General features: G+C 54.2%; 1 protein-coding gene across 8 annotated transcripts; it reads left to right on the forward strand.

The window, feature by feature from the left end:
• The first annotated feature begins 41 nt into the window (after positions 1 to 41).
• CC2D1A (coiled-coil and C2 domain containing 1A) lies at positions 42 to 24,432 on the forward strand. Of its 8 annotated transcripts, none has more exons than XM_005588212.3 (29): positions 42 to 342; positions 4,653 to 4,788; positions 6,489 to 6,604; positions 6,695 to 6,760; positions 7,336 to 7,470; positions 7,569 to 7,803; positions 13,062 to 13,186; positions 13,535 to 13,607; positions 13,777 to 13,848; positions 13,944 to 14,074; positions 14,162 to 14,234; positions 14,884 to 15,017; positions 15,644 to 15,755; positions 15,839 to 16,011; positions 18,694 to 18,816; positions 18,909 to 18,967; positions 19,057 to 19,173; positions 20,723 to 20,796; positions 20,873 to 20,931; positions 21,027 to 21,078; positions 21,184 to 21,283; positions 21,381 to 21,471; positions 21,774 to 21,911; positions 22,006 to 22,070; positions 23,241 to 23,304; positions 23,388 to 23,514; positions 23,634 to 23,710; positions 23,798 to 23,845; positions 23,928 to 24,432. In XM_005588212.3, the coding sequence occupies exons 1-29, from the start codon at positions 283 to 285 to the stop codon at positions 23,946 to 23,948; spliced, it is 2,856 nt and encodes a 951-aa protein (XP_005588269.3). In that variant the 5' UTR covers positions 42 to 282; the 3' UTR covers positions 23,949 to 24,432. The 8 variants fall into 8 exon arrangements, with proteins under 8 accessions (XP_005588269.3, XP_005588271.3, XP_015296184.3 ...); XM_005588214.4 differs by having other exon boundaries at positions 22,009 to 22,070; XM_015440698.3 differs by having other exon boundaries at positions 15,647 to 15,755.
• Positions 24,433 to 24,715: the final 283 nt, after the last annotated feature.

Genomic DNA, 24,715 nt, shown 5'->3' on the forward strand with positions numbered 1-24,715 from the left:
TGCGAAGCGCATGCGCGCCCGCGCACTGCCTGCCGGGAGTTGTAGTTTCGGCTCGGCGGACCCGGCGAGTCCAGTGGCCGCGCTCCGGTGCAGCGGCGCCCGAGGCCCGAGGCGGAAGTGGGGCGGCCAAGCAGGGAGGCGAGGGCTTGGGATCGACGGCCGCGGAGCGCCGACGAGGGTTGCAGGACTCAGGAAGGGCGCGTGCGCGGCGACAGGGCCCGGGGAAGGAGGCAGGGCAAGGCCGGGCTTGGGGGCAGGTGGTTCGGGCATCCAGCCTGGAAGATGCACAAGAGGAAAGGACCCCCGGGACCCCCGGGCAGAGGCGCCGCGGCCGCCCGCCAGGTGAGTCTGCGCCCCACGGCGCGACCTGGGGATCCCTCCCCACCCCGGTCACACACTCAGGGAAGGGCCCCACCCCCCAGGGAGGCCCGATCTCCGCCCCCCAGGTAAACCCCGGTCCCCGCCCCCCCTCCAGGTGAGGCCCCAACCCCACTCAAGTGTGGTCTACTACTGGCCTTGGCTCCCCAGCTCCTGGGGCCCTGCCCCAGGTTCGGGGCCACCTGTTGCCACAGCTGCTCCAGTCGGGGAGGGGCAGTCCTCGGACTTGACACATCAAACCCTTGCATCAGTCGGGCCATGCCAGACTCTATTCCATTGTACAGATGAGGACGTTGAGACTCAGAGACGTGAAGACATCTGCCCAAGGTCATAGGGATTAACAGCTTGGCCAGAGCTAAGCACAAATCCAGGGCCGCAGCCGTAAGCTTATGGCACTTATGGCACTGTGGCTGGGCCCCTTCTCCCTCTCCCAACTCCTCTGCCCCAGGCACCAGATAGTTTGATTTTTCTGTTTTCATGGAAGGAGCCCAGGACATAGCTTGGTGTTCAGATATTAGAGTCTGGCTGACCTGAAGTTCCCTCCTGGCCTCTGTACATTGGACATTTGACTTTACAGCTCTGAGCCTCAGCTTTCTCATCTGTAAAATGGAGACCTCTATAATCCCAGCACTTCAGGAGATGGAGGCAGAGGCGGGAGAGTCATTTGAGGCCAGAGTTTGAGACCAGCCTGGGCAAAAGCGAGACCCCCGTCTCAACAAAAAATAAAAGGACTAACTGGGCATGGCGGCATGTGCCTGTAGTCCTAGCTATTTGGGAGGCTAAGAAGGGAGGATTGCTTGAGCCTAGGAGTTCAAGACTGCAGTGAGCTATGATCGCACTACTTCTGCTCCAGCCTGGGTGATAGAACAAGAATCTCTAAAATAAAAATTAAAAATTAAAAATGGAAGCCGGGTGCGGTGTCTCACACCTGTAATCCCAGCACTTTGGGAGGCCATGGCGAAACCCCATCTCTATTAAAAATACAAAAATTAGCTGGGCATGGTGGTGGGCACCTGTAATCCCAGCTACTCAGGAGGCTGAGGTGGGAGAATCGCTTGAACCGGGAGGCGGAGGTTGCAGTGAGCCGAGATCGCACCACTGCATTCCAGACTGGGTGACAGAGCGAGACTCCTTCTCAAAATAAATAAATAAATAATAATAAATGGAGACCTCCAAGAGACCCTACATTACAGGATAGTTGTAAAGAGTCATTGAGGGCCGGGCGCGGTGGCTCAAGCCTGTAATCCCAGCACTTTGGGAGGCCGAGACGGGCGGATCACGAGGTCAGGAGATCGAGACCATCCTGGCTAACACGGTGAAACCCCGTCTGTACTAAAAAAAAATACAAAAAACTAGCCGGGCGTGGTGGCGGGCGCCTGTAGTCCCAGCTACTCGGGAGGCTGAGGCAGGAGAATGGCGTAAACCCGGGAGGCAGAGCTTGCAGTGAGCTGAGATCTGGCCACTGAACTCCAGCCTAGGCGACAGAGCGAGACTCCGTCTCAAAAAAAAAAAAAAAAAAGGGTCATTGAGATAGTTTATGGAAAGTGCTAGAACACAGCACTCAATAAATGTCACTATTATCATTATTACTAGTTGGTGGAGCCATACATAATTGCCAACATTTGGCCATTTTTTACCTACAGGAAAGGCAATTTCATACGGTTAAACATAATGTTGTCACATCATGATTGGTCATTAACCAAGATAGGAAGACGGGTCTGCATGGCAAACTTGCATTGTGGTTAGGACTTCTTTTTTTGTTTGTTTTTGAGACAGAGTCTTGCTCTTTCGCCCCAGGCTGGAGTGCAGTGGCGCAATCTCGGCTCACTGCAACCTCTGCCTCCCGGGTTCAAGCGATTCTCCTGTCTCAGCCTCAGGAGTAGCTAGGATTACAGGCTCCCACCACCACACTCGGCTAATTTTTGTATGTTTCTTTTCTTTCTTTCTTTCTTTTTTTTTTTTTTTTTGAGACAGAGTTTCGCTCTTGTTGCCCAGGCTGGAGTGCAGTGGCGCGATCTCGGCTCACTGCAAGCTCCGCCTCCCAGGTTCACGCCATTCTCCTGTCTCAGCCTCCTGAGTAGCTGGGACCACAGGCACCTGCCACCACGCCCGGCTAATTTTTTTGTGTTTTTAGTAGAGACGGGGTTTCACCATATTAGCCAGGATGGTCTTGATCTCCTGACCTCGTGATCCACCCACCTTAGCCTCCCAAAGTGCTGGGATTACAGGCGTGAGCCACCGTGCCCAGCCTGCTCTTTTCTGGGGGGTCGGGCCGGGGGGCACAGAGTCTCGCTCTGTCGCTCAGGCTGGAGTTCAGTGGTGCGATCTCAGCTCACTGCAACCTCCACCTCCCAGGTTCAAGCAATTCTTCTGCCTCAGCCTCTTGAGTAGCTGGGATTGCAGACGCCACCACCACGCCCAGCTAATTTTTGTATTTTTAGTAGAGATGGGGTTTCACCACGTTGGCCAGGCTGGTCTCGAACTCCTGACCTCAGGTGACCTGCCTGCCTCGGCCCCCCAAAGTGCTGGGATTACAGGTGTGAGCCACTGCATACAGCCATCAGGGCTTCTAATTGCTCTTGAAGCCCCAACTTTCCCACACAGCCCCTCTGCTGAGGATGCTGGAAAGAAAAGCCCAAGTGTACAGAGTAGCTTTGCTTTGGGCAAAGTGTGGGGCCTGCCTCCCTCCCTCCTTTCTTCCCTTCCTTCCTTCCTTTTTTCCTTCCTTCCCTCCTTCCTCCCTCCCTCCCTCCCTCCCCCGCTCCATCTCTTTTTCTTCCTTTCCTTTAGACAGGGCTTTACTCTGTTGCCCAGGTGGAGTGCCGTAGCACAGTCATGGCTCACTGCAGCCTTGACCTCCCCAGGCTCAAGTGATCCTCCTGCTTCAGACTCCTGAGTAGCTGGGACCACAGGCACACCACAACCCCCAGCTAATTTTTTTTTTTTTTTTTGAGATGGAATCTCGCTCTGTTGCCCAGGCTAGAGTACAGTGGTGCGATCTCAGTTCACTGCAAGCTCTGCCTCCCAGGTTCACGCCGTTTTCTTGCCTCAGCCTCCTGAGTAGCTGGGACTACAGGTGCCCGCCACCATGCCCGGCTAATTTTTTGTATTTTTAGTAGAGATGGGTTTCACCGTGTTATTCACCATGTTAGCCAGGATAGTCTTGATCTCCTGACCTCGTGATCCGCCCGCCTCGGCCTCCCAAAGTGCTGGGATTACAAGCATGAGCCACCGTACCCGGCCAACGCTCCCAGATAATTTTAAAAAGTTTTTTTTCCTGTAATCCCAGCACTTTGGGAGACCGAGGCGGGCGGATCACGAGGTCAGGAGATGGAGACTATCCTAGCTAACAAGATGAAACCCTGTCTTTACTAAAAATACAAAAAAAAAAAAAATTTGCCAGGCGTGGTGGCGGGCGCCTGTAGTCCCAACTACTCAGGAGGCTGAGGCAGGAGAATGGCGTGAACGTGGGAGGCGGAGGTTGCGGTGAGCCGAGACTGCACTCCAGCCTGGGTGACAGGGCGAGACTCTGTCTCAAAAAAAAAAAAAAAAGGCCGGGCGCGGTGGCTCAAGCCTGTAATCCCAGCACTTTGGGAGGCCGAGACGGGCGGATCACGAGGTCAGGAGATCGAGACCATCCTGGCTGACACAGTGAAACCCCGTCTCTACTAAAAAATACAAAAAAACTAGCCGGGCGAGGTGGCGGGCGCCTGTAGTCCCAGCTACTCGGGAGGCTGAGGCAGGAGAATGGCGTGAACCCGGGAGGCGGAGCTTGCAGTGAGCTGAGATCCGGCCACTGCACTCCAGCCTGGGCGGCAGAGCGAGACTCTGTCTCAAAAAAAAAAAAGAAAGTTTTTTTTTTTAGTAGAGATGGGGGTCTCACTGTATTGCCCAGGCTGGTCTGGAACTCCCAGACACAAGCCATCCCCTTGCCTTGGCCTCCCACAGTGCTGGGATGGCAGGCGTGAGCCACTGCACCCAGCCAGAGGCCTGCTTTTTCCACTGAACTTGGCCCAGCAGCACATCATAAGTGTAGATTCAGATCAGAGAGCTGGGTCTCTTGCCCTTTGCCCCAGGTTGAACTGTGCCAGAGGGCCTGGCTTGTCTTATAACACCTGTTCTGGGCTTGTTCCAGTCTCCTGACACTCCCCAGGTAAACAGCTTTCCCTGGGAGACCTTGTTTCCTTCCTCCCAAGGGGACTCTCCGGCCATCATGACTGCCTCTAGCCATGTGGTGAACCAAAGGTCTGACTGAACCCTTGCTGTCCCCCTAGCTGGGCCTGCTGGTTGACCTCTCCCCAGATGGCCTGATGATCCCTGAGGACAGAGTTAACGATGAAGAACTGGAGGCCGAGTTCTTGGCTTTGGTCGGGGGCCAGCCCCCAGCTCTGGAGAAGCTCAAAGGCAAAGGTAAGATGGTTAACACGCCCTCAGAACATTTTCTGATATCCTGCAAGTGGTTTGGGTGCAGAACTGGGGGCACTGGGTAGGGGAAAGACGACAGAGAAGACCTGGGAGCCGATGGTCTGGGTAAGAGGGTCAAGACCAACTCTGGACCCAGACTGAGAGTTGGAATCTGAGCTCTGCCACTTACTGGCTCTGTGACTTGATGAGTCACATCATGTGCTTTGGCCTCAGTTTTACCATCTGTAAAATTGGAATAATAACCATGTTATAGGAGTTAATCTTCTAGAGTCCGTATTTCACCCAGGGCCCCCTCACACACAATAAGCTCATGTCAGCCAGGCGCAGTGGCTCACGCCTATAATCCCAGCACTCTGGGAGGCCAAGTTGGGCAGATTACTTGGAGCCAGGAGTTTGAGAGCAGCCTGGCCAACCTGGTGAAACCCCATCTTTACTAAAAATACAAAAATTCGCCAAGCCTGGTGGTGAACGCCTGTAATCCTAGCTACTCAGGAGGCTAAGGCATGAGAATCGCTTGAATCCAGGAGGCAGCGGTTGCAGTGAGCGGAGATTGCGCCACTGCACTCCAGCCTCGGCAACAGAGCAAGATCCTGTCTCCAAAAAAAGAGAGAAGCTTCATTCAGGCATTAATTGCTGTGCTGTTGGCTGTGAATTCAAAGTTAATGAATGAACAATATCTATTCGGTAAGGTATCTTCAAACAGAAATGCGCATGGAGCAAGCAGTTGATTAAAATTTTGTGACCAGAGCTTGGTGTGGTGGCGCATGCCTGTAGTCCCAACTACTTGGGAGGTTGAGGCAGGAAGATCACTTGAGACCAAGAGTTTGAGGCTGCAGTGAGCTCTGATTGGGCCACTGCACTCCAGCCTGGGTGATGAAGCAAGATCCTATCTCCAAAAAAGGTTATGAATGGAGGCTCACAGGAACCTAAGCTTAAATTTCCCCTAGGAACAATAGTCCTATAGTCATTAATTGAGTCTTCAAGGCAGCTTTACAGAATGTAACATAACTAATAACAAGATACTGGCAATATACTGTTCTAAGAGCTTCATTGACCTTCTGTGCTCCAACCTACCTATGAAGGAGAAACTGTTGTTATCCCCATGTCACAGAGGGAGAAACTGAGGCCCAGAGAGGTGACCCCACTTGCCCAAGGTCTCACAGAGAGAAAGTTGCAGAGCTGGGTTTGTTGTTTTTTTGTTGTGTGTGTGTGTGTGTGTGTGTGTGTGTGTGTTTTGAGACAAACCCTTGCTCTGTTGCCCAGGCTGCAGCGCAGCGGCGCAATCTTAGCTCACTGCAACCTCTGCCTCCTGGATTTAAGTGATTCTCCTGCCTCAGCCTCTCCAGCAGCTGGGATTACGCGCCACCACGCTCAGCTAATTTTTGTATTTTTAGTAGAGACGGGGTTTCACCATGTTGGCCAGGCTGGTCTCGAATTCCTGACCTCAAGTGTTCCTTCTGCCTCGGCCTCCCAAAGTACTGGGATTACAAGCGTGATGAGCCACTGTGCCCAGTCTGCAGAGCTGGGGTTTGAATTCAGATAGCCAGGCCCCAGACCTGAGGCTGAAGAAGGAAGAGATGAAATGGGGAAGTCAACAAGAGGTGGGCACCTAATGTGTCCGGGATGGGAAACGGGGGCTCTTCGTGTACGACCCTGGCCCACCTGGGGCATCCCCCTACCGCCAGGTCCCCTGCCGATGGAGGCCATTGAGAAGATGGCCAGCCTGTGCATGAGAGACCCGGATGAGGATGAGGAGGAGGGCACGGATGAGGATGACTTGGAGGCCGATGATGACCTGCTGGTGAGCACTAAGGGCAGGGTGGGAGCTCTTATCCCATTGCCCCCATGCAGCATGCCCTCACGTCCTGCCCCCGGCCGTGTGTCCCTGCAGGCGGAGCTAAATGAGGTCCTTGGAGAGGAGCAGAAGGCTTCAGAGACGCCACCTCCTGTGGCCCAGGTACAGTTCGGATGACCCCACTCCCTTGAACCACAAGCCAACAGACAGTCCGGGGTTCAAGGCCTACCCTTTTTTTATGAGATGGAGTCTTGCTGTGTCACCCAGGTTGGAGTGCAGTGGTGCCATCTCAGCTCACTACAACCTCTGCCTCCCGGGTTCAAGCAATCCTCCCACCTCTGCCTCCCCAGGAACTGGGATTACAGGTGTGCACCACCACACCTGGCTAACTTTTGTATTTTTTGGTAGAGATGGGGTTTCTCCATGTTGGCCAGGCTGGTCCCGACCTCAAGTGATCCTCCTGCCTTGGCCTCCCAAAGTGCTGGGATTACAGGTGTGAGCCACCGCACCCGGCCCACCCTTGTCCTTCACAGCCACGTGACTGACATCAGGCGGGTCACATGATGCTTCTGAAACCCCATTCCCTCCACTGGGAGATGGGGACCATGATTTCTGCCTCACTGGAGCGGGGGAGGCTGGTCCAGGAATGACATGTGGCTGACTGTTACTGCAGAAGGGGCTGACAGGAGCACCCCAGGTGGGGTCAGCACCCACACTGTGCCCCTGCCCTCCCACAGCCAAAGCCTGAGGCCCCCCATCCGGGGCTGGAGGCCACCTTGCAGGAGAGGCTGGCGCTCTATCGGACAGCAACTGAAAGCGCCAGGCAAGCTGGAGACAGCGCCAAGATGCGGCGCTACGACCGGGGGCTTAAAGTAAGTGGGCAGAGGGCAGGGTACAGGGACGCCCCCACCCCGATGTCCCGCACCAAGCTCTTGGCTTCTCCCAAACCAATACTCACGCCTTATCGCAGACACTGGAAAACCTGCTGGCCTCTGTCCGGAAGGGCAATGCCATTGACGAAGCGGACATCCCGCCGCCAGTGGCCATAGGAAAAGGCCCGGCATCCACGCCTAGCTGCAGCCCTGCACCCACCCAGCCGGCCCCTGGAATCGCGTCAGCCCCGGAGCCCAGGGTCACCCTGGAGGGACCTTCTCCCACTGCCCCAGCCTCATCTCCAGGCTTGGCTAAGCCCCAGATGCCCCCAGGTAGGTGATGGGCAGGGCCGGGCTGATGTGGGAGCCGAGTGGGCCATCTGGCAGGATGCTGCTCTAGGGGGGTGCAGGCTGTGCACTGATTGTGACATATGTTCAACACCCTGAATCCTGGGGTCTTCAAGCCCCTGGAGTTCATGAATACCTCCCAAGCAGGACATGGATACCCAGAGAGTTTTTTTGTTGTTATTATAATATTATGATAAAACATAGGCTGGGCGCAGTGGCTCACGCCTGTAATCCCAGCACTTTGGGAGGCCAAGGCGGGCAGATCACAAGGTCAGGAGATTGAGACCATACTGGCTAACGTGGTAAAAATCCCAAACTCCTGACCTCAGGTGATCCACCCACTTCGGCCTCCCAGTTTGCTGGGATTATAGGCATGAGCCACTGTGCCTGGCCTTTTTTAATTCTTTGAGACAAGGTCTTACTCTGTCACCCAGGAGTACAGTGATGTGAGCATAGCTCACTATTGCCTCGACTTCCTGGGCTCAAGGGATCTTCCCTCAGCTTCACCAGTAGCTGGGACTACAGGCATGCACCACATACACACTTGGCTAATCTTTTTTTTTTTTTTTAAGACGGAGTCTCGTTCTGTCACCCAGGCTGAAGAGCAGTGGTGTGATCTCGGCTCACTACAACCGCTGCCTCCCGGGTTCAAGCAATTCTCCCGCCTCAGCCTCCTGAGTAGCTGGGATTACAGGCACATGCCACCACACCCAGCTAATTTTTTGTATTTTTAGTAGAGACGGGGTTTCACCATGTTAGCCAGCCAGGGTGGTCTCGATCTCCTGCCCTCATGATCCACCCACCTCAGCCTCCCAAAGTGTGAAGTTTACAGGCATGAGCCACCAGGCCAGGCCTCATCTCCTCCTTTTTTTTTTTTTTTTTTTTTGGAAACAGAGTCTCACTGTATTGCCCACTCTGGAGTGCAGTAGCGTGATCACAGTTCACTGCAACCTGCCTCCCGGGCTCAAGCAATCCTCCCGCCTCAGCCTCCTGAGTAGCTGGGATTACAGGCATATGCCACCATGCCCAGCTAATTTTTATACTTTTTGTAGAGGTGCCATGTTGCCCAAGCTAGAACATATCTTTTAAGAGTTTTTTCTTCCTAACCTCCCCCTAGGAAAGGAAGGCCTCCCTCCCTCTCTTTGTGATACAAACACGGGGCTTTGCCCCAGGTCCAAACACTTCCCTGGCAGGACACAAAGAGACAACTCAAAATACTGGCATGGGTTTGAGAAAGCAAACACCGGATCACTAAATCCTTCTGCAACCGAGCTGGTTTCCAAGCCATTGTTTCTGGCAAAGTTCAAGGATTACTGGAATTATCACCTGAAACTGTCAACTGAAACGACCCAAAATTTTTCACAATGGGAGTCTGGCATAACTTGTCAGGAGTTCAAAGAATACAAAGACATCACAGTAACAAAATTCTGTGTCTTCCAATCTATTTGTTGATGTGAAGTAGGTTTCTCAATACTTTAATTTTTTTGAGACAGAGTCTCACTCTTATTTCCAGGCTGGAGGGCAATGGTGCGATCTCAGCTCACTGCAACCTCCGCCTCCCAGGTTCAATTCACCTGCCTCAGCCTCCTGAGTAGCTGGGATTACAAGCGCCCGCCACCATGCCCAGCTAATTTTTGTATTTTTAGTAGAGATGGGGTTTCACCATGTTGCTGTTCAGGCTGGTCTCGTAATCCTGACCTCAGGTGATCTGCCTGCTCCACCTCTCAAAGTGCTGAGATTACAGGTGTGAGCCACCACCCCTGGCCTCAACACTTTAAAAAAGAAAAAAAAGTACAGATGTGGTGGTTTATGCCTGTAATCCCAGCACTTTGGGAGACCAGGAGTTCAAGACCAGTCTGGGCAACATAGCAAGAACCTATCGCTACATAAAAATAAAGAAATTAGGCCGGGCGCGGTGGCTCACGCCTGTAATCCCAGCACTTTGGGAGGCCGAGGTAGGCGGATCACGAGGTCAGGAGATCGAGACCATCCTGGCTAACGCGGTGAAATCCCGTCTCTACTGAAAATACAAAAAAGTAGCTGGGTGTAGTGGCAGGTGCCTGTAGTCCCAGCTACTCAGGAGGCTGAGGCAGGAGAATGGCATGAACCCGGGAGGCGGAGCTTGCAGTGAGCCGAGATCGAGGCACTTATACTCCATGCTGGGCAACAGAGCAAGTCTCCATCTCAAAAAAAAAAAACAAAAAAAAAAAATTAAGAAATTAGCTGGGGCCGGGCGTGGTGGCTCAAGCCTGTAATCCCAGCACTTTGGGAGGCCGAGGCGGGCGGATCACAAGGTCAGGAGATCGAGACCATCCTGGCTAACCGGATGAAACCCCGTCTCTACTAAAAAATACAAAAAAATTAGCCGGGCGAGGTGGCGGGTGCCTGTAGTCCCAGCTACTCAGGAGGCTGAGGCAGGAGAATGGCGTAAACCCGGGAGGTGGAGCTTGCAGTGAGCTGAGATCCGGCCACTGCACTCTAGCCTGGGCAACAGAGCAAGACTCTGTCTTAAAAAAAAAAAAAAAAAAGAAATTAGCTGGGCATGGTAGTACATGCCTACAGTCCCAGCTACTTGAGAGGCTGAGGTGGGAGGTTCGCTTGAGTCCAGGAGTTCAAGGCTGCAGTGAGCCATGATCGTGCCACTCCAAGTCTGGGCGACAGAGCAAGATCTTATCTCTAAAAAAAGGAAAAGAAAAAAAAAGAAAAGGATTGAAAGGGAGAAACGAGCTGATTGTTAGGGATTGGACCCAGCTCCAATTATGTCAACAAGAGGTACATTTCTGGTAGAATTTTACCCTTGGTGTACAAAAACTTATCAAATAGCTCAGCAGGGGCTGGGTGTGGTGGCTCAAGCCTGTAATCCCAGCACTTTGGGACACCAAGGCAGGCAGATCACTTGAGGCCAGGAGTTCAAGACCAGCCGTGGCCAACATGGTGAGACCTCATCTCTACTAAAAATACAAAAATTAGCTGGGCGTGGTAGCGCGTGCTGGTAGTCCCAGCCACTCGGGTGGGTGAAGCAAGAGAATCACTTGAACCCAGAAGGCAGGGGTTGCAGTGAGCCACGTTCGCACCACAGCACTCCAGCCTGGGCGACAGAGCAAGACTGTTTCAACAAACAAACAAACAGGTTGGGCGCGGTGGCTCACACCTGTAATCCCAGCACTTTGGGAGGCTGAGGCGGGCAGATCATGAGGTCAGGAGATTGAGACCATCCTGGCTAACACGGTGAAACCCTGTCTCTACTAAAAATACAAAAAAATTAGTCGGGCGTGGTGGTGGGCGCCTGTTACTCGGGAGGCTGAGGCAGGAAAATCACGTGAACCTGGAAGGCGGAGCTTGCAACGAGCCGAGATTGCACCACTGCACTCCAGCCTGGGCGACAGAGCGAGACTCTATCTCAAAACAAACAAATCCAAAAAGCTCAGCCGGGTGTGGTGGCTCACCCCTATAATTCCAGCACTCTGGGAGGCCAAGGTGGGAGGATCGCTTGAACCCAGGAGTTCAAGATCCATCTGGGCAACATAGGAAACTGTGTCTCTACAAAAAATTAAGAATTAGCCAGGCATGGTGGTGCATGCCTGTAGTCCCAGCTACTTGGGAGGCTGAGGTGGGAGAATCACTTGAGCCTGGAAGGTTGAGGCTGCAGTGAGCTGTGATTGCACCATTGCACTCCAGCCTGGGTGACAGAATGAGACCCTGTCTCCAAAAAATAAAATAAAATAAGCTTGATGTATTTAGGTTTTGCTCAGTTACCTGCTAGTAATAATTATAACAATAATTTGACCCAGAAACACATTGTTTTTAACACTGAAAGATTTATGATCACAGGAAATAAAACCAATACAATGTCAAAGGTGTGTCATTCTACCTCCAAACCTATTTTCAGGGAAGTAAGCCTAAGTTTAAAGCAATGGGTCCAGTTGTTAGTCTCAAAAAAAGATCCTGCGTGCTATTTTCTGGGTGTTTCAAGATTTTGTAGGCACTGGGTGGTGTCTTTATTCTACCGTGTTATTTTATACTAAGAATTGCACTTAGAGCTTTAAATATTGAGGTACTTCCCCAGAAAACATATCGAGCATATTATTTGAAACTGTAACTAACACAGTTTAAAAAGCACTGAATACTGAGTTTCCCAACTTTGCAAACACATTTCATAAATGTATTTTGGTTGTATAAATATACAATAGGGTAGGCAAAAAAGGCTTTCAAACACACAGCTATATCATGTTAGCATAAATTTCTGTGGGGGATGTGGATGGAAATAAGAGAAGACTCAAAATTCCCAACTGCTAAAAGTGAGTCCCAGGATCTATTTAAAAAGTGAGTCGGGCATGGTGGCGCATGCTTGTCATCTCAGCACTTCGGGAAGCTGAGGTGGGAGGATCGCTTGAGCCCAGGAGTTCAAGACTAGCGTGGACAATATAGTGAGACCCCATCTCTAAAAAAAAAAAATTAAAAAATTAGCCGGGCGTGCTGGTGCATGCTCTGTAGCCCCAGCTACTCAGGAAGCTGAGGTGGGAGGATCGCCTAAGCCCAGGTGTTTGAAGCTACAGTGAGGTATGATTACGCCACTATACTCCTGAGCAGCAGAGCAAGACTCTCTCTCTTTAAAAAAAAATACATTAACTATGACCAGGAGTGGTAACTCTTGCCTGTAATTCTACCACTTTGGAAGGCCGAGGCAGGTGGATCACTTGAGGTCAGGAGTTTGAGACCAGCCTGGCCAACATGGTGAAACCCCATCTCTACTAAGAATACAAAAATTAGCCAGAAATCGGGAGGCGGAGGTTGCAGTGAGCCGAGATTGTGCCACTGCACTCCAGTCTGGGCAACAAAGCAAGACTCAGTCTCAAAAAAAACGTTAAGGCTGGGCGCGGTGGTTCACACCTGTAATCCCAGCACTTTGGGAGGCCGAGGCAGGCAGATCACCTGAGGTCAGGACTTTGAGACCAGCCTGGCCAACATGGCGAAACCCTGTCTCTACTAAAAACATAAAAATTAGCCAGGCACGCGCCTGTAATCCCAGCTACTCAGGGGGCTGAGGCAAGAGAATGGCTTGAACCCAGGAGGCAGAAGTTGCAGTGAGCTGAGATTGCACCACTGTACCCCAGCGTGGGCAACAGAGCAAGGCTCTGTCTGAAAAAGAAAAAAAAAGCATTAAATAAATAAATAACAAATGGTTTACACGGTGAACTTGGCCCAGGCCCTGGAGGCTTCCTGTATGCTGTTCTCCCTTCCAGGTCCCTGCAGCCCTGGCCCTCTGGCCCAGTTGCAGAGCCGCCAGCGTGAGTACAAGCTGGCTGCCCTCCACGCCAAGCAGCAGGGAGATACCGCTGCTGCCGCCAGACACTTCCGCGTGGCGAAGGTGCGTCCAGCTGGACGGACAGGACTGGAGGGATGGGGCAGGATGCTTCCCACATGCCCCGGTGGCAAAGCACCCGGGCTGCTGGGTCAGGCTGACCCAAATTTGCATCCTAGCCTGGTCACTCCCTAGCAATAGTTTGCTGTAAGTCTTGGAGCCTCAGTTTACCCCCTCTGTGAAATGGGCACGTGTGTTGGAAGAGGATTAAGCAAGATGGCACAAACGGAAGGGAGGGAGCTAGAAATCCTCGGTGCCATGCCAGGGCCCGGAGGCTCCCCACGAGGTCCCAGCCCCCCCACGAGGTCCCAGCCCCCAACTGCACCTCCTCTTCTAATCTCTTCCTTCTCCCAGAGCTTTGATGCTGTCTTGGAGGCCCTGAGCCGGGGGGAGGCCGTGGACCTCTCCTGCCTGCCGCCGCCACCCGGTGAGGACTCTGCCATGCCCACTCTCTGGGATGGTTTCAGGCATACGCTAAGTTCTCCTTGATGCTGCCACCCCTGTTGGTCAGGCCCAAAAACCACCCTCAGGCCAGACCAGCTTGTTGGGGATGCAGCATGCAAGCCCCTCATTGGCCTGGACCTCTCTGTCCCCAGACCAGCTGCCCCCAGACCCACCGTCACCACCGTCGCAGCCTCCGACTCCCGCTATGGCGCCCTCCACACCAGGTAGGTTGTGGGACCCTTTGGGGTCAGGGGCAGGCTTGACGCCAGACTGTCTACCCGTCCCTTGACTCTTAACCTTGTCCCCCTGTCTGGCCCAGAGGTCCCCCCACCCCCGAGGACCCTGCTGGAGGCGCTGGAGCAGCGGATGGAGCGGTACCAGGTGGCCGCAGCCCAGGCCAAGAGCAAGGGGGACCAGCGGAAAGCTCGAATGCACGAGCGCATCGTCAAGGTGCCGCGGGGGTTCCGGGGGAGGTGGGGCGAGCAGGCAGCCCCAGAGCCCTCCCACAAGCAGCCCTAACACCTGTGGCCCTTGCAGCAATACCAAGATGCCGTACGAGCTCACAAGGCTGGCCGAGCCGTGGATGTCGCTGAATTGCCCGTGCCTCCAGGTAGGCCTCGCTCCGGTAGGCTCCGCCCCAGTAGGCCCCACCCCCAGTAGGCCCCACCCCCAGTAGGCCCCGCCCCCAGTAGGCCCTGCCGCTGGCGGACTGTGCCCCAAGCTCCAGTTCCTCCAGCCTGTGAGCGTTGGCAGATGCTATTACTCCCCATGGCACAGGCTCAGGGATCTGAATACAACATATTCAGGGGTTCTGTAAACTTGTTAATCAGTGGGAGCTTGACATTGGACATGATGTAAGGGTCTGCACCCTAGAAATTGGCAAACTGGCTGGACGTGGCTGTTCACGCCTGTAATCCCAGCGCTTTGGGAGGCTGAGGTGGGAGCATCACTTGAGGTCAGGAGTTCAAAACAAGCTCGGGCAACATGGCAAGACCCCGTGGCTACAAGAAATTTAAAAATGAGCCTGGTATGGTGGCACACGCCTACAGTCCCACTCCAGATCATGCCACTGTACTCCAGCCCCGGCAACAGAGCGAGATCCTGTCTCAAAAATAATAATAAAAAACAAACACACAAAAAAATATAAAAGTAAAGGCCCAAGACTCTGTAGGTGGGGGAGGAATCTGCATCTCCACCATAATGGTGTGAGTTGGTCTCCATCCTGACACACAGTAACTAGGCCTCGACTGGCCGCCCAGGCTTCCCCCCCATCCAGGGCCTGGAGGCCACCAAACCCACCCAGCAGAGTCTGGTGGGTGTCCTGGAGACTGCCATGAAGCTGGCCAACCAGGATGAAGGCCCAGAGGATGAAGAGGATGAGGTGCCTAAGAAGGTTTGAGGGTTGGGGCCGGGCGCAGTGGCTCACACCTGTAGTCCCAGCACTTTGGGAATCCAAGGTGGGAGGATCGCTTGAGGCCAGGAGTTTGCGACCAGCCTGGGCCACATAGTGAGACCCCCATCTCTGCAAAAAATGTTTTAAAAATTAGCCAGGCATGGTGGGACTCACCTGTAGTCCCTGCTACTTGGGAGACTGAGGTGGGAGGATCGCCCGAACTAAGGAGCTCAAGGCTGCAGTGAGCCATGGTCGTGCCACTGTACTCTAGCCTGGGCAACAGAGCAAGACTTCATCTCCAAGACAAACTAAAAAAAAAAAAAAAATGTTTGGTGAGAATTGCTTGAACCAGGAGGCAGAAGTTGCAGTGAGCCAAGATCGTGCTACTGCACTCCAGCCTGGGCGATACAGCAAGACTCTGTCTCAAAAAAAAATAAATAAATAATAAATAAATAAATAAATAATAAGGTATTTGGAGCCAGGGGCTTTGGGTGAGGCAGGGGAGTAGCAAAGTCCTGGGAGCCCACTAAATGACCACTGTTGTCAGTGTCAGACCCTGATCCTTGGGGGCTGGACTCATAACAGGTGCTACGAAATCTCTTAACATCCTCTCTCTTCCTCCACAGCAGAACAGCCCTGTGGCCCCCACAGCCCAGCCCAAAGCCCCACCCTCAAGGGCTTCCCAGTCAGGATCAACCCCAGCAGCCAAAGCACCCCCCAAAGCCACATCCACCAGAGGTAGGTGCCCCTCCTCCCTGCCCCAGCTGCCTGTTGCCTGGCTGTGGCCTGGGCAGCACCCATAGCAGCTCCTATGCCCACAGCCCAGCAGCAGCTGGCCTTCCTAGAGGGCCGCAAGAAGCAGCTCCTGCAGGCCGCACTTCGAGCCAAGCAGAAAAACGACGTGGAGGGCGCCAAGATGCATCTGCGCCAGGCCAAGGGACTGGAGCCTATGCTGGAGGCCTCGCGCAATGGGCTGCCTGTGGACATCACCAAGGTGAACCCTCTGGGCTTGTGGGAACTGCCCAGGCACCCACTGGTCAGGCTCCTGCCCCTTAGCAGCCACGTGAACTGAAGTGTATTAGTCAGGGTCCAGCTGCTGTAACAAATAGATCCTCCCAAGACAGTGGCTGAAATGAGACAGACATTTATTATGTTTCTTGCATGTACCACTCAGGGCAGTCTGGACTATGCAAATGGGAGGTCCTTCAGATCCTGAGTTCCTTCCACCTTACTGCTTTGCTGCACCTGAGGGGTTGTCCTTGTCCACATGATCCAAGTGGATCCTGTCAGAAGGATTAGAGAAAGAAGCAGAGCTAGTAGTCCCTTTTAAAGGAAGTGACATCACCATTGCTTGCCTCCCATTGGCCAGAACTAAGTCACATGGCCACATTTAGCCACAGAGGAGCCTGGAACATGTAGTCTCTTGGTGCACTGTGTGACCAGCCTGAGCTCCATTACTAGGGAAGGGAAGGGGATCAGATTTGGGGAGAGGCTTAGATTCTGCCACTTTGGACAGAACCATTCCTTTCTCTCTGAGCATCATTTTTCTCCTTGGGGAAGTGGGGATGGCGACCCCCGCCTCAAAGAAAGACAGCCAGGTTTCTTCATGTGATAGAATAGTACTCATAATAGGAAACATTTGAGGAGCTTGAACTGGGCGTCCAGCAAAGGCCACCCAGTTCAAGGAAGTGACATCACTTTTGCTTGCCTCCCATTGGCCCAAACAGTCACATGGCTACATTTAGCCTCAGAGGAGCCTGGGACATGTAGTCTTTGCTGGGCACTGGAGACATGGCCTTGAGCAAAAAAGGCAAAAATTCACACTCTCTCTGGACATGGTGGGTCACACCTGTAATTCCAGCTACCTGGGAGGCTGAGGTGGGAGGATCGCTTGAGGCCAGGAGTTCAAAACCAGCTTGGGAAACACAGTGAGACTCACTGTTATGGAGTGGATGTTCTAATTGAGAGACCACAAGAAACACACAAATATACAGCACCTTATCACAGCCCATGAAGCCTGCACCATCTGCCCCATCACCTCCCTTGCCTGGTCTCTTTTTTGTTTTGTTTTGAGACAGAGTCTCGCTCTGTTGCCCAGGCTGGAATGCAGTGGCGCGATCTCAGCTCACTGCAAACTCTACCTCCCAGGCTCAAGTGATTCTCCTGCCTTAGCCTCCCGAGTAGCTGGGACTACAGGCATGCACCACCACGCCTGGCTAATTTTTGTATTTTTAGTAGAGATGGGGTTTCATTATGTTGACCAGGCTGAACTCCTGACCTCAGGCAATCCACCTGCCTCGACTTCCCAAAGTGCTGGGATTACAGGCATGAGCCACTGTGCCCGGCCTGCCCCTTGCTCACTCTCCCCTTTGCTGTCTGGTAGCCTCAAACACCAGGCACTCTGCAACCTCAGGGCCTTTGCACATGCAGTTCCCGCTGCCTGAATGCTTTTCCCACAGACACCTGTATGGTTCACTTTCTCCCCTCATTAGGTCTCTGCTCAGACATCAGCATCTCCAGGAGGCCTACCCTGACCTGTCTAAAATCCCTCCCTGTCACCCAGATCCCTCTGCTCCTCCTCCCAACTCTGCCTTTCCCTGTGGCATGTATCACCTTCTACTCTCTTATATGATTTACTTATTTCTTCTGATTATTGCCCATCTCCTACAAGAGAATGTCAGCCCCACGAGGGCAGGGATTTTGTTCTCTCTTCTTCATCCCTGTGTCCCCAGCCCCAGAGCAGAACCTAGTGCACAGCAGAGGCTCCATACATGATTTCTCCAACTCTTGAGCTCAAGCAATCTACCCGCCTCAGCCTCCCAAAATTCTGGGATTATAGACATGAGGCACTGCCCCTGGCACCATACATGATTTCTGGGGTGACTGAAGGATGCCTTTGTTAAGTGGGACAATGGAAGGATCAAGAAGAAAGAACAGGCCGGGCGCGGTGGCTCAAGCCTGTAATCCCAGCATTTTGGGAGGCTAAGACGGGCGGATCACGAGGTCAGGAGATCGAGACCATCCTGGCTAACACGGTGAAACCCCGTCTCTACTAAAAAATACAAAAAACTAGCCGGGCGAGGTGGCGGACGCCTGTAGTCCCAGCTACTTGGGAGGTTGAGGCAGGAGAATGGCGTAAACCCAGGAGGCGGAGCTTGCAGTGAGCTGAGATCCAGCCACTGCACTCCAGCCTGGACGACAGAGCGAGACTCCGTCTCAAAAAAAAAAAAAAAAAGAACAGAGGCTAAGGCTGAATGTGGTCTTTTCACACCTGTAATCCCAGCAATTAGGGAGGCTGAGGCCGGCGGATCACTTGAGGTCAGGAGTTCAAGACCAGTCTGGCCAACATGGTAAAACCCTGTCTCTACTAAAAGTACAAAAATTAGCCAGGTGTGGTGGCATGCGCCTGTAATTCCAGCTACTCGGGAGGCTGAGGCAGGAGAATCACTTGAACCTGGGAGGCAGAGGTTGCAGTGAGCCCAGATCGTGCCACTGTACTCCAGCCTGGGCAACAGAACGAGACTCCATCTCAAAAAAAAAAAAAAGAAAGACCAGAGAAGGGTGACAGAGCCGTGGTCGGGGAATGCTCCCCGTCAAGGAAGAACAACATTTCTGCAGAGCCCTAGGTGGGCCTGCTTGTCCCCCTTACCCCCACCACCAGCCTCGTCCTCCTCAGGTGCCGCCCGCCCCTGTCAACAAGGATGACTTTGCCCTGGTCCAGCGGCCCGGCCCAGGTCTGTCTCAGGAGGCCGCCCGGCGCTATGGTGAACTCACCAAGCTCATACGGCAGCAGCATGAGGTGAGGGGGAGGCCCCCAGCCTGTCCCCCAGGGGCGTGACCCTGCTTCCCCTCTCTTCCCTTCCCTCGACTCACTGCCTTCTGTTTCCCCAGATGTGCCTGAACCACTCAAACCAATTCACCCAGCTGGGCAACATCACTGAAACCACCAAGTAAGTGCCCCGACCTGTGCCAGACACTTGCACCCCCAGCCACCCATCCCCGGGGCTTGGGGACATGAGCAGGGCCCTCCTACCGGCAGGTTTGAAAAGTTGGCGGAAGACTGTAAGCGGAGCATGGACATTCTGAAGCAAGCCTTCGCCCGGGGTCTTCCCACACCCACTGCCCGCTTTGAGCAAAGGACCTTCAGCGTCATCAAGTAAGACTCCTGATCTGTGCCCCACCACGTGGCCCCAGTGGCCCTTTGGTGGCAGGGGGGTGGGGGTGTGCTCCCCAGAAGCTGGCATAAGATTTACATCTGGAGGAAAGTTTGAATGGGTGGAAGAGCACAGAGCGTGCAAAGGCCCTGGGGCAGGCATGAGATACAAGTGAAGGATGGCGAGGGTGCAGTCACAGTGACACATTTGGGAAAGATCTAGAGAGTACAAAGGTGTATCTTGTCCCAGGGCCTGGGTGAGTCCATGGGAGACCAGAGATGAGTTATGGCTTTGGTGGGTGTTGGTCTTGGTACTATTAAGTCTTCCCACGCCAGGAGGAGTGGGGATTGTTTTCTCCACTTTTTTTTTTTTTTTAATTTCGAGACAGAGTCTCGCTCTGTTGCCCAGGCTGGAGTGCAGTGGTGCGATCTCTGCTCACTGCAAGCTCCGCCTCCTGGGTTCATGCTGTTCTCCTGCCTCAGCCTCCCAAGTAGCTGGGACTACAGGCGCCCACCACCATGCCCGACTAATTTTTTATTATTTTTAGTAGAGACAGGGTTTCACCATGCTAGCCAGGATGGTCTCGATATCCTGACCTCGTGATCCACCCATCTTGGCCTCCCAAAGTGCTGGGATTACAGGTGTTAGCCACTGCACCCGGCCCGTTCTCTCCACTTTCTAAACGAGGTTAGGTGCAGCCACTGGCCCTCCAGTGGTTCCCAGCTGCCCCTGGGATAACCCACACCCCTTACCCTGGCTCCCCAGTCTCCACACAGCCTAGCTCCCTGTCACCTCCTCTCTGCCTCCTGTCCCTGCTTCACTCAGCTCTGGCCACACGGGACTTTTTGTCCCTCCTACAAACCAAGTATGTTCCTACCCCAAGCCTCTGCATCAGCTATTTCTTCTGCCTTCACCCTCTTCCCCAGATCTCCATGTGGCAGCTCCCTGTTGACATCTAGAGTCATCTATGATGTCACCTTCCCTCTGAGAGGCCCTCCCTGTCTATCCAAGCAGTCTTTTCTGAGCACACTCCACTCTTCCCTCTCTGCTGAGTTTTCTATTGTTTCTCTATTTATGTACTTGTGCTCATCTGTCCACTCAGCTAGATTGAGCACAAGGTATGGGTATTTCTTGTTTAATTCTAGATCCCCAGCACCTAGGCTACCAGCTGGCACATAGTAGGTGCTCAAGAAATATTGGGAAATGAAGGGAAGGTCTCCTAGCAGCTAGGGCACTGGTTGATGCTTAGTAGGACTCAAGAACTATTAAGTGAAGAGAATGTCACCCAGCAGCTAGGGTACCTAGCACACAGTAGGTACCAAATAAATATACGCAGACTGAAGAAAAGACTCAAAAGTGATCCATTGCCGACCTGAACAGAGAACTCTAGTCTGTCTGATTCTAAAATTAGCCCAGGAGCTGAGATACCCCCAAAGGCCAGGGTCGGGTTTGTTCCCAGCCCCCACTGGAGGAAGAAAAGGCAGGTGGGCAGTGGGACTGAGGTACCTCTGTTTCCCTGCCCACCCGCCTGCCCACCTGCCCACCCGGAAGGATCTTCCCTGACCTCAGCAGCAACGACATGCTTCTCTTCATCGTGAAGGGCATCAACTTGCCCACACCCGCAGGTGAGGGGGCTGTAGGCAGGGGTCAGGGTCATGGGGACCCCCTCTCTGCCCAGCTCTGACCCTTGTTTGCCCACAGGACTGTCCCCTGGCGATCTGGATGTCTTTGTTCGGTTTGACTTCCCCTATCCCAACGTGGTATGTGGGGAGCTGAGGAGGGGAGGGCTGCAGACTCAGTGGGCCAAAGCCAGGTCCCAGGCCCCCGAGATTTCCTGCCTCCTCTCTGGTCATAGGAAGAAGCTCAGAAAGACAAGACCAGTGTGATCAAGAACACAGATTCCCCTGGTGAGCCTCAGCTGGAAGCACCCCACCCCTACTCCCTTGCAGCAGAAGGGATGTAAGACCATGGCCTGACCCCACCCAACTTCCTCTCCCTCCTTCGCCCTGCAGAGTTCAAGGAGCAGTTCAAACTCTGCATCAACCGCAGCCACCGTGGCTTCCGAAGGGCCATCCAGACCAAGGGCATCAAGTTCGAAGTGGTTCACAAAGGGTGAGCTAGAGGGAGCCATGGCCGCTGGGTGGGCTCCAGGGGAGGGGAGCTCCTCTGAACCAACCATCCTGTCCCCACTATACACACGTACACACAGGGGGCTGTTCAAGACTGACCGGGTGCTGGGGACAGCCCAGCTGAAGCTGGATGCACTGGAGACAGCATGTGAGGTCCGGGAGATCCTTGAGGTGAGAGGTGGACATTCATCTGCATGCTCCGGTATGGCCATGCTACTCATTAACATTATTAAGACAGTTCCTGCCTTGAGCCCCCTATGAGCCTATCTGTTGACCCAACCCCTCAGAGCCCCAGACCTCCCTACTGCCCAGCCCTAAATACTTGCAGTACCCCACTCCATTATGATCAACTGGTATTTCAACCATACCATGGGCTTATATTTTAGAAGCCACTCTTGTTCTCCCTGGTCCTGGCCCTGGGCCTTTAGTCACTTCCTGCTTCCCACCAACAGTTTCTCCTTATCCCTATCTAGGTCCTGGATGGTCGCCGGCCCACAGGGGGGCGACTGGAGGTGATGGTTCGGATTCGGGAGCCACTGACAGCCCAGCAGTTGGAGACAACGACGGAGAGGTGGCTGGTCATTGACCCTGTGCCAGCAGCTGTGCCCACAGTGAGACCCCCCCACCCCTATCCATCAGCAATCCCAGGGAGGGAAGCTTGGTTCAGGGGCCCAGGACTCACAGGACTGGTTCTCTCCTCTGAAGCAGGTTGCTGGGCCCAAAGGGAAGGCGCCTCCTGTGCCTGCCCCTGCAAGGGAGTCAGGTAACAGGTAGGTATCTGGGCCAGGGCATGCTAGAGAAAACACCCAATTCCCCTCTCAGCCCCACCTGGACAGTTTCCCACCAGGCACAAATTGGACCATGTCCCTCTCCTGCTGCAAAACCTTTCCTGGCACCCCTTTTCCCAGAGGATCCAGATTAAACTCCTTTGTTTGGTCTTTAAAACCTTTTGTGATCTGACCGTTGTCAATATATCCAGGCTTCTCTCTCCCCACTCCCTCCTGTGGTTCATGGCCATGAATAGTTTTCACTGGCCTCTGGACTTCCGTGGGTTCCAATGCCCTGAACACCCCTACCCTTGTTCCTCTGCCCACCTCTGATTCCTTCTTTGGATCCCAGCTTGGCTGTTACCTCCTCCAGGAAGCCCTCCCTGACCACTAGGCATCATAGTTTCCTGGGTGTGCAGCCATCGTCCCCACTAGGTTTTGGGATCAGCAACACCGGGTGGGTATTGCCTATCTCCCACCATACCCCCAGTGCCCAAAGTATCTTTTTTTTTTTTTGAGACGGAGTCTAGCTCTGGCGCCCAGGCTGGAGTGCAATGGCGCGATCTTGACTCACAGCAATTTCCGCCTCCTGGGTTCAAGTGATTCTCTTGCCTCAGCCTCCTGAGTAGATGGGATTACAGGCATGCGCCATCACACCCAGCTAATTTTTCTATTTTTAGTAGAGACGGGAGTTTCTCCATGTTGGTCAGGCTGGTCTCGAACTCCCGATCTCAGGTGATCTGCCTGCCTTGGCCTCCCAAAGTACTGGGATTACAGGCATGAGCCACTGCGCCCAGCCTTTTTTCTTTTTTTTTTGAGACAGGACCTTGCTCTGTCGCCCAGGCTGGAGTGCAGTGGTGCGACCTCAGCTCACTGCAACCTCCACCTCCCAGGTTCAAGCAGTTCTTCTGCCTCAGCCTCCCAAGTAGCTGGGACTACAGGCGCATGCCACCATGCCCAGCTAGTTTTTTTTCTATTTTTAGTAGAGACTGAGTTTCACCATATTGGCCAGGCTGGTTTCGAACTCCTGACCTCGTGATCCGCTCGCCTCTGCCTCCCAAAGTGCTGGGATTACAGGCGTGAGCCACCATACCTGGCCCAATGTGTCTTTCGAATTAACAGGGTTGGGTTGGGGGAATCTCTGCAGTCCCTTATCCTTCCTCTACCCCTTAGATCAGCCCGGCCCCTGCATAGCCTCAGTGTGCTGGCCTTTGACCAAGAGCGTCTGGAGCGGAAGGTGGGTATCCATCCTGCTGGGCTCCATGGGGCAGGACTGGGGAGTCCTGGCGGGATCTTCACAGGCCCCTCTGTATCCTCCAGATCCTGGCCCTCAGGCAGGCGCGGCGGCCGGTGCCCCCAGAAGTGGCCCAGCAGTACCAGGACATCATGCAACGCAGCCAGTGGCAGAGAGCACAGCTGGAGCAGGGGGGCGTGGGCATCCGACGGGGTAGGGGTTCGGAGATGGGCATCTGGTGGGGGACGGGCTTGGGGATGGGCACAGTACAGGAGGGTTGGGGGCAGCGAGGCCCCACCCTAAGCCCCCATCCCCCCACCATCCATTCTCAGAATACGCAGCCCAGCTGGAGCGGCAGCTGCAGTTCTACACGGAGGCTGCCCGGCGCCTGGGCAATGACGGCAGCAGGGTGAGCTGGGCGCGGGCTGGGTGGACGCTGGGCAGCGGGCAGGGCGGGACCTGCAGGGACTACCTGCTGAATGCCCATCCCCCACAGGAGGCTGCAAAGGAGGCACTCTACAGGCGGAATCTGGTAGAGAGTGAGGTGAGCAGCTCAGGAGACGGGGTGGTTGGGGGATCACTGTGGTCATAGCCCACCCCGGTGACCCCAGGGGCCTCTCTCCCAGCTGCAGCGGCTCCGCAGGTGAGGAGCCCGTGGGGCAGGCAGCCCCCAGAAAGTGGGCAGCAGGCCCCAACACCGGGAAGAGCTGACACAGCCACGGACCAGACAAGCAGACAATCAGCGGACAATCGGTTCTGGACTCGCCCCTCGTCCGGGCCTCCAGCCCAGCCAGCGCCTCTGTGGCTGTGGGTGTGGGGAACGATCCCTGCCAGCCAGTGTATTCCCCTCACCCAGGCCTGGGTGGGCCCCAGAGAGTCCTGTTTGCACAGCCCAGGGGAGTCCGGCCTCTGGCCTGCCCCGGAGCAGGGAGGGTGGCTGGGACCAAGCCCCAAGAGCCCCTGCAAGCACTTTACTTCCTGTCCCTCCCCGGCCTTAACCCCAAAGCCCTCCTGCACCCCAAAGAAGCCGCTGAGGCTGGCTGAGCCCCACTGTCTCCCCAGGGGCGTCGACCTGGCCCAGCTGGGTCCCTAGGGCCAGCACATGGAATAAAATAGCCAGGGCCACACTCAGCCCAGCTCTGTCCTGTCTGTTTGTTGCTCGGACCCTCGGTGGCCAGGCTAGGTCTCCCCACCCACCCCCCATTTCCCCTGGAGGTAGATGGGGAGGTGCCTGTTAGGGGAGCAGGTTTGGGGAGGGGCAGTGTGCTTGTGAAAGGCGCTTTTTTTTTTTTAGAGACCGGGTTTCCCTCTGTCTCCCAGGCTGGAGTGCAGTGGCACAATCAGCTCATTGAAGCCTCCGACTCCTGGGCTCACGTAATCCTCCTGCCTCTGCCTCTGCCTCCTGAGTCATGGA

This window comes from Macaca fascicularis, chromosome 19 (genome assembly GCF_037993035.2).
Source record: "Macaca fascicularis isolate 582-1 chromosome 19, T2T-MFA8v1.1".
NCBI lineage: Eukaryota > Metazoa > Chordata > Mammalia > Primates > Cercopithecidae > Macaca > Macaca fascicularis.

Coding starts and splice junctions, on each gene's coding strand:
- CC2D1A (XM_005588212.3), top strand. CDS start 283: ATGCACAAGAGGAAAGGACCCCCGGGACCCCCGGGCAGAGGCGCCGCG. Junction 7,471..7,568: donor GCTACGACCGGGGGCTTAAA/GTAAGTGGGCAG, acceptor GCCTTATCGCAG/ACACTGGAAAACCTGCTGGC. Junction 21,472..21,773: donor AGGTCCGGGAGATCCTTGAG/GTGAGAGGTGGA, acceptor ATCCCTATCTAG/GTCCTGGATGGTCGCCGGCC.